Here is a 12,498-nt window from a genome sequence, read left to right on the forward strand (position 1 = left end):
AATATAGTTGGTGTATGTAACATAACCGACACTATATGGTCACCTCAGCTTGTGTTATTTTCTGTTGCTGTATCAGCTGTGAGAGCTACTGTACTATGCACATAATAGCAATTTAATTGCTGCGTGTAGCTCTGTGTAGCTTTCTGTTGCTGCTCTGAATAACTCCATCGAATTTTGGAAAGTAACGGCGCTTTTTGTCCCCAGCTCATATACACTCAGCTAGATTTAACCTTTTCTTATTACCTATACCTACCTATTCTCGCATTACCTTATCTGTCTGTGTTGCCACTGGACAGCGAGCTGTGAGGCTGTTTGAAAACACTTGCGTTAAAAACACAAGTTTTTAGCTCATGTCAAGCCCGTTGTTTTTGTCCCTCTATTGTTTTTTCAAACACAATGTCTCTGCCTTAGTGCATTTCAAATGCTTTTTACAGTATTGACAGATTTACTGAAATGTAATTCCTTGTTGATGCAGTTATAACAAGCAGCAACCTCCAGGGCCGAAAAATGAAGCCAGCACGGAAGTGCCAAAAACTGCAGTTCCTCGAATGGCCACTTGAGGCTGACTCCAAAAGCGAGTCATTCCCCATAGACCCCCATGTTAAAATGCCCAACTTTACAGCAGAAATAAACATGTTTACAGCCTGGTATGAAAAGCAGTTTTGGTCTTTATAGGCAATTTCCCTGCTCATGACAACTGTAAGGGGGTGAATTTTTATATAACTCACCCATTAATTTTATTAAGGCTTAAGTTATGCATAATTAAGGGATTGACAGAGTATAGCCGTAGCCGTCGCTATTTCAGTGTGTTTTCAGTTCATGAAAATTAATTGTAACATTTTGGTGGCCTTAAAAATTCTTCTTCATTTACTGATCCAATATGTGCCTAATTTTATATTTTGCACATTTGTGTAAATGGTAAATGGACTGTACTTGTATAGCGCCTTTCTAGTCTTCCGACCATTCAAAGCGCTTTTTACACTACGAATCACATTCACCCATTCACACACATTCATACACTGAATGGGTACAGGGGCTACCATCCCAACCTGCCCATCAGAGAAAGCTAACCATTCACACACATTCATGCACTGATGGCACAGCCATCAGGAGCAATTTGGGGTTAAGTGTCTTGCCCAAGGACACATCGGCATGTGGACTGGAGGAGCCGGGAATCGAACCTCCGATCTTCCGATTAGTGGATGACCTGCTCTACCTCCTGAGCCACAGCCGCTGTAATATATAAACATTGCATATCCATAACTTAAGGAAAACAACTAAATCTAAAGGGAACTTCACCGTTGTACATATTATGTATACAATGAATAAATCCCCAAAATAATGGAAAAAAAGTTATTTTAATATTTTTGGCTGCTGGGCCAGTGAAAATATACAGTAAAACTCTGATCTACTGGCCAAGTGGGCCAGTGGGGAAAAAATGGAAGAGAAATGGAAATGGAACAAAACATTGGACTCTGCTGCAGCTCCAATGTGATGCAAATCATCATGCCACTACATGTGAAACGGCCTGCAACAGAGATTACTTGCAACAAATGACCCTGGAAGGACTTGAACCAGAAACACTGCAGTAACATGGCGTGCATATCGGACTGCTCATCCACCAAGACATACCACTTCACTTCAATAGCACTTCAGTAATCTCTTTTACTGATCTAATATTGCACAATAGTCAATACAGTTTACATTTGCTTTTCAAAACACCCTCTGTTTCTTGAGAAAAATAGTCTAGTGCTGAGGAGGCATGATGCATTTAACATCTCCAGCAACAACAACACTTTCTTTAGAAGAAATCAGCAGGGTAGCTGTTGAAATAAGTAGTAACAAAGATCACTGCTCCCAATTAAGAGTGGTTGGGAAATAGTTTTCTTACTGAGAATTGGATGAGAAGATTGATATCAACCTCATGTCTGTGCATGAGCCAGCTTGAGCCAGATGGGGTCAAGATATATTTAGCCTAGCTTAGCATAGAGACAGCTAACCTGGCTCTGTCTAAACTTCAAAACTATACCTAACAACTCCTAAAAAGCTCACTAAGAAACAAGTTGTCCCTCATCTGCCTAATCCATACACAGATATCTAAAAACAACAGTTTGTGGTTTTAGAGGGAGTTCAATCTTTTGTGACAAACAGCAGTTACCTGTCCAGCCAGCATTCTGTGCAGCATTCTGTGCAGCACACAGATACGGTCTATGAGCACACAATTTGGTTTTGGGCTCTCTACCGGTACAATGATACCAAACCTGACAACCTCATTGTAATGTCAAGACTCTGGGAGAGTCCCTGCACCTGGATGTTGTTTGTTCAATACAGCATGCAACTCCAAAAGTCACAAATTGTAATTTTTAGATTACAGTTTACAACATATACAGATTAAACAAGCATGTAAATGAGTGATGGTTGTAGGTACCACTAGGCAAGGTTTTTTTTAACTTTGAACAGAGCCAAGCTAGCTCGTATTTCCTATAAAATTGAACTATTCCTTTAAACTTCAAAAAGGACAGCAATATCAAGTATATATAGAAAGTATAGAGAAGTATATAGAGGATATGCCACAGTACTGGAGTCGGCACACAGTTTGAAGAACAGTGAAAAGTGAAAGGAAAAAGATTGATCTCTGCACTTACAATTATGATTATATGGTAGCAAATGAAAAGGAGCAACCACAACTAGTGTATATTCTATTTTCTGTGAATAGTGAAACTTTTTGTAACAGTCATCACCACTGAATGTATATAAAAAACACTGACATATCTGGGGTATGAAAAATTTAGATATGGATCTTAATGTTCATATGCTGTAAGCGATTTCAAGCTCTTCATATTAAACTACCTACAGGAGAAATAAAGTGCAGAGAGCATATCACTGAGAGAATGTGACACCTTCCCTTAATTAAGGGAACAGACCTGATTCAGTTTCCAGAGCACAGACACACTGCAGATGTTATGTAACTGTCTAAAGGTCTAAAAATAGACATTCAGACAACCTCTTGACACACAGACTGACTTCATGTCACTTGAGGTCGTAGCAGAGATCACTGGGTCAGTGGAATGGCCTCCAACCAGGCAACAGCCCAAAGATTTAGGTTGGCTGACAAAAAGGGTATGAAAGCCTACTGTTGCAAAGCATAATGTGACACACTAAGGGGATGTAGAAAAAAAAAAAAACACAAGCCTGCTTATCTGCAGAAGCAATCAGCTTCCAAGAAATCAAATCACTTTGAGGAATGTGGATGTAATTGAATTGGTAGTGAGCTCTCTCTGGGGCTACAACAAACCGATTCGTTGCAGGGTGGTTGTAGAGTTCCTGTGCTTTTAGTCCAAAAATAAAACACTATCGTTTTCAAGAGTGGTTTACTTGGAGGAGATGAGATGACATGAACTTACGATGCAACATATGAACTACTGTTTTTGCATCGCTGTACGCCTAGTCATTACAAAGCTATCTCAGGATATTTCCATTCACAAACACATGCTTTAAGCTACTCAAATATCAAGACAAAGTAGACTTTAATGGCATCTCTAGCAATAGTCATATTCTCCATTAACCACAAACTATTTCCTGCATTTTGTCTTCAATAAGTCATAAGAGGTATGACTGATATTTCCCAACATTACCTCACTCTACCTTTCCTTAAACACACAGGGATTCCAAGATGCATATATATTAGCGACTCACATGTACCAATGCTTTCTGTAAGCAGCTATACTGTAGCTAATACCCTCTAAGAGCCATACATTTGCTAAGACGGCTAATGAGGCTAAAAATCCTTGACAGTAAAGAATGGATGAATAGTCTTATAGTCAAACAAGCCAGTTGTTTTGTGTTTCATTGGCCTGTGTCACGGAATTCACATGTTTGACAGAGTGGAACAAGTCCAGGATCTTTCAATGATTGGATGATACTATTTCCTCTACTGAATTGCATGTGTGTCATCCAAAGGAAGTATTACAGCTTTTGTTTACCTCTTGAAACCCAAGAAATTCACCATACAAAAGACCTTCTGTTATTGAATTATTAAGAATACTAGACACAGAAGGGGAATGCTCTGGGCCTTCAAGGTATTCAGTGAAGGCCTAAGAAAAAATATTGAAAGAATATTTGTACTCCTAATAATTATTTTTATTCACTGAAATAATAATAATAATTCCTAGATCATTGTTAGGAGCGTCACCACTTTCTGTATCCGTTGTTTCAACTTTAAATCCCTCTAGCGTTTCATATAGGGTTATGGTTGTAATTTGTAGTCGTACAGTGTGCAAGTAAATTAATTCTCCACTTCACACATATCTATTTTTAGGGGCAAATGAGAGTGAAATACTCACACTGTAGAGCCCAGTGACAGTACACATTTCAATCAAACTTTGACCAGATCATGTGGGTGAAAAGTGCTTACTTTTCTAAAAATAGACGATGAAATATAGAAAATTAATTTGTTTTACACACAAACTCATCAAGACTTTTCAATTTACTAATTGAAATTCATGTGATCGGGCTCAAAACTTGCACAGTTTTGATGACACAGCCTCAAATGACAAACATCATCTGAGAAATTTTCAAGGTGTGCTCTACAGTTGATATACAGCGACATGATGTTCACTTAATGGGTGTTTTCTAGCACCATATAGTGGACTCAGGAAATGATATTTAACTCCTTCATGCAATGTTAGATAACAGTGAAAAACTAAAGTTACACATCTTTGTCCAGCAAGTACTCGTAACAATGTACAATTAAACGTACGCTACTTAGAAGTGCAATCAAACTGGCTGAATAGCGCCCCCCACGAAATTGCAGCAAAGCAGCCCCAGCAGCAGGTAAGATAATGGACAAAGGAAGTGATGTTTATCTCCTTCTTGCACTGTCTGAAAACAGCCCGGGTCTGAAGACATCTGCATGCCCGTGACAGAAACCCTTCAACTGCGCCGCAGCCCGACGTGCGCAAAGGCACAAGGGCCCGTTCAATGCTGCTTGCAGCTTTAATTTTTTTTAATTATTTTTATTCACTGAAATAATAATAATAATTTCTAGATCATTGTTAGAAGCCTGGACTAATATTTCTTGGCAAACAGTGGGTTAATATAACAGGACAGGAAATGAACCAATCACAATTTTTCTTCTGATGGTATCTGGGTGAATCAGCGACTCCTCCCTGCCAGGACCTTCAGTAGCTGTAACTAATGCCTGTGTAATTCAAGTCAATGTGGGTATGAATTTGATTTTGACAGTTGTCTTAGCCAATCATATTTTGTTGAGTTGTAGGTGGGACAATATTCCGACATCTTCCGGGCATTCGCGAATACCCACAAAGTAGTCAGTGAGTGAGCGAGGGAAAAAAGAGACGACAGAACAACAATGAATGTTAACTCACTAACCCATTTCTCTGCTGAATGGGGGCAACTGGTCTCACTGTGAGCTTTATCAATCTGGGGGCATTTATTTTCATAGTTAAAACTTCTGATTTTAGCTTGACTTTTATTCTATTTGGTGTCTTAACTTTTGCTGTGTTTGAATTTATGCTGGGTATTGCAGTGTCCAGGCACAGAAGTCAGTATGAAATGTATAAATTTGTCATCACTTTCATATAACCAGCCTGTAGTCAACATTTCAGTGAAAAATAAACAAATTCGTTTTTTTTATCATTTTTATCATTTGATAATCACAGTTTTCTATGGAAGTTGTAAGAAGTATACTATAAGCCTACAATTTGCATCTCTAGTTTTATTGCCATGGACATGACATAGCAATAATGGTTTCATTCAGGCTAGTGAAAAATGGCTGAGCATAGCTTACAAAGAGCTTGTGCCTTTTCCCATTTCACCTCAAGAGGTGTTGGCTGGTCAGTATGAGACATTTGATACGTGCATGTAACTGTTTGTATGGCATTGCTGCCTTTACTTCTGGCAGAGAGATATTAAATCTACATTGAAATTCAAGTACGTCTAAGCCCAAACAAACAAAAACATTGGATTAGCATTGGATCCATCTTTAGTTGTTGAACAGTAGCTAATGAGTATTCTAGATGTTTTACTTTTATTCCAGCTAAACAAATAAATGAAATAAGTCAATGCAATTTGCTTGTTTCATTTATTTTCACAAAATAAAATGGGCTTAGTCATTTACATGTCATATTTAAATTTAGTGAGGTCATGATGGTTTTCCAGAATCACCTTTGTGTGTTGTGATGCCAGTTAGGGCAAAGAAACCTTTAATATGCTGAACTTCCATGTGACAGGGCTCTGGCTATTATTTTTATTGCTATATTTGTTTTTTTATTTCCACATGTGGTCCTATTGAAGGTCCAGGGTCACAGTTCGCCACTGCTAGACACGTCATAGAAAAAGCTCTGCCTTGGACTTCAGCTGGAGGCAAAGAATCCTTTTAAATGTCCCGACTGCCACAACAGAGAATAACGCTTTCCCGACAAGATGTGCGTTAATGACTATTTTGACATCCCAAGGAACTAGCAGGAAATTCTCAAACCCCACCCTGGGCTGCAAATAAATTAACCACCTGAAGGAGAGAGCTTGACAGCTTTTTGAACCCACCCCAATACACAGCTGACAGTAAGTCAGCGTCCCGCAGCAGGACAAGTACACAAACCACACACTGACATCACATGGATAACAGAGAAGTCACACAGAGGGTTTCAGAGTCATCCGTCACAAAGCATAACGTCCCCCCTTAGATCTTAAGGAGCGGTTTTATTAAGAGCAACAAGTTGAGGCAGTGAGGAGGGTGAAGTTAGCTTTAGGGAAGGATAGTGAAGAAAAACAGGTGACTTACCCGACTTGCGCTTGGAGCCATAGTCCCTGAGGGAAAAGCAACACAAGAGGGACATGGTTAGTGACAGAAGATGCCGCTCAGTCAACAACAAAGCATACAGTCACCGCTTATGGATCCTGGTACTCCCAAGCAGCAAAAACTGGCAACTGCACTCACGCATTAATGCGTGCATGCAATCGGCTTTAGCACGCTAACAAATGCATGTGTTGAGGGAGAAAGAGAGAAAGACAGAGAGCGAAGGATGGAGAGAGAGGGAGGGATGACTTTGGCCAGCTGCCCGTACTCCCTGCAACAGACACAAATTAGTCATGTGACTCCAAAGCGGCACCACCATCCTCTTCCTATACTCCTTCTCTTCCTCCCTCCCTCCCTCCCTCCCTTTTGCCCCATCAGAGAAGTCAACCTCTCTCCACATTTGAAAGAAGGAGGATCAGTTTAAGATGCCTTGCTTAATGGATTGTAATGGGATTATGCCACAAGGCTAAGCTATACATGGAGGAGGGGTTGGGGCAAAAGAGCATGTGTGAGGTTTGTTGTGCTGATTGTGTCTGCCCTTGTCAATAGTGACTCTCGGACTCAGGCAGCGTGGCGATTGGTTTAAGAGAGATAGACGGAGCTGCTAGAGATCAGGTAGAGACAGAATGTGCTATTTATAGAAATGCAGACCTGACAACCTGTCCATCGTCACTCTGCATTCTCCCTCCGTTTCTTCCTTCATCCTCCTGTTCTTTTTCTCTCTTGCTACTTCAAAATCAATTTGTCCTTCCAGTTTTCCCAAGGGCTAATCAAAACCCTCATCTCACCTCAAATTTAGCTTCGTCATCCCACTGCAGTACAGTTGAAAATCAGACACAGGGTGAGTAATGAAACTGAAGCCAAATGATTGTGTAGCGAAGATGTGAATACCACTAAAACCTGCAGTCCCATGTGAAATACTCACTCACATTTAAAAATATCTCCACCATATAGGCACTAATATCAACCCCCAGACAGCATCAAGGGATATAGAGACCAGAAGGTGAAGTGGTTTGTGGATGACTGATTACAACATGACTCTCGTTTCAAGAGGAGCACCAGATTGCAGCTGATAGCTGTCGGTACATCTCTGTATAGCAGAGGGATGTGTGTGAGGTATGTAGGTGTATGTAGGCATGATTGAGTGGATGTAAAGTCAGTGAATGATGCCCACCAGTGGGCCTTGTCTGTAAATGATCCTGGTTGTTCCCCTAAGATTCAGAGCATCCTTGATTGGGACAGTTGACCCGGCTGGCCCCTGTGAAACAGCCCATTTCATTAATGAGCGACCTCTCATCTTGTCAGTTATGATGCAGAGCAAATAGGCCCGTAATATTACACTGCAGTGCCAGAAGAGCAGAAAACTGCTCAGGACAGCATGGTCGGCAGTCAGGGTAGTGCCCTTTCTCTGCATGAGGTTAATGAAAACCTCCTCTTGGATCTCACTGCAGCTGCACTCAAGCTAATAAAGGGACATGCCGGTGCGTATGCTGACAGTTCAGCAGTCCAAATGAACACACAGAAACACATGTGCTCGAAAGTGAGAGGGCAGGCAGACAAGATATCACATGCATGAACACAAGCCATGTTTCATTTGCAATACAACAGCTCAGGCTTCTTTAGTGTCACTATTCTTGTCCTCGCTCTCTTTATCTCTTTCCCTTCATCCATCCCCGTGTGATCTGATGTATCTATCTGTGACTGGCTACAGCAGATGAATGAAGCCTTTATACCGATCTCTCCACCAAGATCCCTGTGTGCTAGCAACCAGAATATGCTTCATTGTCATCAAAGTGGGACAGAGAGAGAGCAGGACTTGACCCCTCGCCTCATCCCATCCATCTCAAGCCATGCTGGACAACGACTTTAAATGAGTTGTACTAAAAGTATCTAGATGTGTTTCGATGGAAAGTATGCTGTGGACAGACTGAGCCTCAGAGTTGGCAAGATATTTGCCAGGATGTTTGCCCTTTTCGCTCTAGGCTTGCCACAGTGGGATTACAGATGCTGATATCCTCTGTTCGAATACAAGGGAATGGTTTATATTTCCAGGGAATGTTAACTGCTGTGTTCACATTTCCATTTGCCCAATACTCTTCTCTTACCAAACGATTGCTAGCTGCAATGCATTGTCAAACATATGCAAGACCACTCAACATTTGTTTGGTTTCTACTGTCAAAAAGTATTATATAAGAATGTTAGGAATTACCATAAATCTAACACAAAGCAAGTCTTACTTTCATGCCAAAACACAAATACTTATTTTAGATGCTGGAGGTCTAATTTTGAAGCATAACACAATGGTTCTTGGGTCAGAAAAGCCTCCCATAACCAGAAAACTCTATTCTATTTAATTTGTTTCATTCCTCAATATAAAAAATAATACTGTGCATTGTAGCCTTCATCTTTTTGTCCTGGTTGACTCCATCTAAAACTTCACAGGGCAGCAGATATTCAGGTAAGCTGGTCAAGAGGCCTCTGACACAGCCTTTACAGCTGCTAGTAGACTCAGCAGCTAGGACCATTTGTCCCTTTATAAACCTGGTTGTCTGGTTTACTAACACCAAAAAGGCAAAAGTTGTATGTTCGTTTTTTCGACGTTACAGAAGTGGTACAGAATCTGGTAAAGAGTTCAGCAACCTGACAGTAAACCTGACAGTGTTGCCCACTGATAAGCGGGAAGAGAGACAGAGCGTAGCCAATGTGTTGTATTAGCCTAGTGAGCTAGCGGTCAGTAATGGATGAAATAAAGCAAAAGGTTGCAAAAATTGAACTTTATTTTGACCTTGTTGTGACAATAGATAAAAATCTCCAACATTCCTTTACAACTCTCTCTCTTAGACAGCATTGCGATTGTGTCTCTACAAAGTTCTGTTCTGGATTATACCAGTTTGGACTGTTGATTCAGATGGGAAAGATGTTTTGAGTTTACCAACCATGTGGCTCATATTGGGAAAAGTCAAAGTTGATCTACTAGCCAGCAAGGCAGATAATTCATTATTTTGAGATGCTATAGTCCTATATGCTGGTGGTTGACTTCAATTTGTTTATTGTAACCAAACCTATGGCTAATCAGATACTAGAAGTTATAATGTTATATGTTTTGTGCTGGTGGGCCACCATGTCGTGACCTATTTACATTGTCATTACATTGTCAGATTTGTTATTTTTTTATGTGTGAGAAAGCCTTTCCAAAGCAAGCGTATGACTTTGTTTTTGAAGAAGAAGTAACAAAAATAAAGCCTTTGTCCTAGGTTGGGTTCTGGTCTCAAATTCAGCAATACCAGACGGGTCTCAGTTTTAGGCCTATGCAGAACTCTAAAAATGGAAAAGCCTGCTCAGAGTGACCTTAATATGTAAAATGATTGCCCCTCCGTCAGCCAAACTGCAATTGTACTTTAATATGCATGCCAGATGCCTGCTGGGTTAATTGAACAAGCTAACGGTAAATGATCTACGCAGAGTGACAATACAATAGGTGTAAGTGTGGGACCTGGAAACTGCTGGTTGTAACTTATCAAGGAGGTGAGGACAGGGGCCAATGAATGAGTTTTGTTTGGTGGAAAACAGCAGCAGCATGAAAAGTACTTTGCTGTAGCCAACTCCCAGAGAGCCTGTTAAGCTATTCATGCTGTGCATGGTTTGAAAGGCAAACACGACCTCGAAGCTCTATAAACAAGTCCCAATCAGGAGAAAGGCAGAGGCGTAAGCAGTTTCTGGTCCAGCTGTAGATGTCTGCACAAATCACTCAGTCTTGAGGTGCAGGCCTAAACTGAAGCTGAGATGTATTTGATTCCATAGGGTTAATTCTTCTTGATAAATGATCAGATGCAGTCACAAAAGGTACAGCTGCTGAAGCCCTTTGTTAATCCTAACGCATAGAATGACTACTGATTGGATCAATAGCATGTTTGTTTCACTGTTGTCATGGAGAGCAGGTCAAAGTAAAGGTTAGATTGTATCACATGTAAGTGGTTGTTGGCATTAAACATTCACAAAGGGCTTTAGAAAAACGTGACTGCATGACATCCAAGCATTAGCCTACTAACACAGCCCAGAGAGAAGGTTTTAGTAAACACAAAGGCACATTAGCCATGCTAGCAACTAGCAGCTAATTAGCATCAAAATTAACCTAGTTTTGAGCAAGAGGAGATGTAATTTCTGTAACAAAGTTAAGGCAAAGAAAGATGTTTAGCTTGTAAGCTAAGCAGCTAACATTCAACATTACATTATCACATGCCAGTGGGAGTGCAGCTGGCTGTTTTTGGCTTTATTTTTAGAGGTATGGTTTTGGAGGCATCTGCAAAGCATTAGGGCACAAATGAGGGGCAGAGTGGGGCAAAATACAGAGGGAAGGTGGGAGGAGGTGGGAGGATGAAGAGGGAGTGCAGAAACACGGGGTCCAGACTCTATCCAGTGACCCGAGTCCCTGAGGCTGAAAACAAACTCTTCCCTTGAGAACTGAGCAACCAGCTCCGGCTGCCAGTTCTTTCCCTACGTCTCCTAGAGATATGGAAAGGAGGAAGCAAGGGGTGAAAGGCGACATACAGAATACATACTGCAGTGGTGGAGAAAGGGGTGTTTTATGTGGCTAGGTGGAATCTGAAGGACATTTTTTGCAGCCAGTAAAGAAAAAATTGTGATTCTTGTGACAGTATGTATTTGCTGAAAAAGCACAAAGATGTTTATAAGTATACTCTACAATGCATGAAGAAAATAGATTTGCTGTTAGAGCAGTAAGACATTCATCAGTACCATCCAATTCAAGATCTGGTGAACTACTAACAGTCCAGGTATCTGCAGCAATGCTACAAACATTGATAAATTGACATTAAAGTAAAAAAAAATATATACCTCAGACAGAGGAGTACTTTTTTTTGCAAATCAGAAATAAAGTGAAGAAGTATTTGTGCTGACAAATTATTACATGACAGGTCTTGATGTTGACTATTCATGTAAAAACAAAGGAAATTAAAAATGGATGTTATTTTGACAACTCAGTCTAAAGGCTGTACTAAGTGACGTGTGTGTACGAAGCTGTCAGACATAGTAAAGAAGGCATGCATATCCTGAGCAAAAACATCAACAGATGGGCCTGTTGCATACATAAACACACACACACACGTACACATGTTTCGTCACACTTTTCATCACATACTGACATTTCGTCACAGTGTATTCACGGACCACAGTTCCATGAAGAAGGGGCACTTCCATGTACGTCTTATCAGTTCCAGAGCTCCAAACTCTAGACATTGATTGTCAAGTCAAAACAGATGTGAGTGGGTATCCTGAGGTAGACCATGTGGTGTAAGGGTCAGACAAGTCAGCTCAGTGGTCAACTGACTACATGAATGTTCTGAACTGTTTGTATACAGCACACTTAGGAATCTGTGTATTCCAGCATATTCTTCAAATTTACACAATTACATACATTTAGACAATGAGTAAATCCTGTCTTTCATACTGTCTAGATTCACCTATTCCACTCCCATATGTCTACAGCACATAGGAGTGCTGCTGAACTAGGATAAAATTGGATTTTAAGTCTGAACAAAATGAGGTTGTTAGCAATATTAAGCCTCTTGAAGAAAATCACTGACCCTGATTAAATGGTACACAATTCTGTTCCTATCCACATACAGAAATGTGTTGTGTTGTGTTTTCACACATATCCCTT

The 12,498-nt window shown here is 40.5% G+C and overlaps 1 protein-coding gene across 5 annotated transcripts in view; it reads right to left on the reverse strand.

Annotated features, from left to right (window-relative positions):
- The window catches only part of sh3pxd2aa (SH3 and PX domains 2Aa), a 110,911-nt gene that overhangs the window by 52,071 nt on the left and 46,342 nt on the right, over positions 1-12,498 (reverse strand). For all 5 annotated transcript variants that reach the window (XM_042431793.1, XM_042431787.1, XM_042431780.1 and 2 more), the window contains exon 6: positions 6,803-6,828. In XM_042431793.1, the coding sequence (XP_042287727.1) occupies positions 6,803-6,828 (26 nt within the window). The remainder of the gene's footprint in view (positions 1-6,802; positions 6,829-12,498) is intronic.

This window comes from Thunnus maccoyii, chromosome 2 (genome assembly GCF_910596095.1).
Source record: "Thunnus maccoyii chromosome 2, fThuMac1.1, whole genome shotgun sequence".
Classification (NCBI taxonomy): Eukaryota; Metazoa; Chordata; class Actinopteri; order Scombriformes; family Scombridae; genus Thunnus; species Thunnus maccoyii.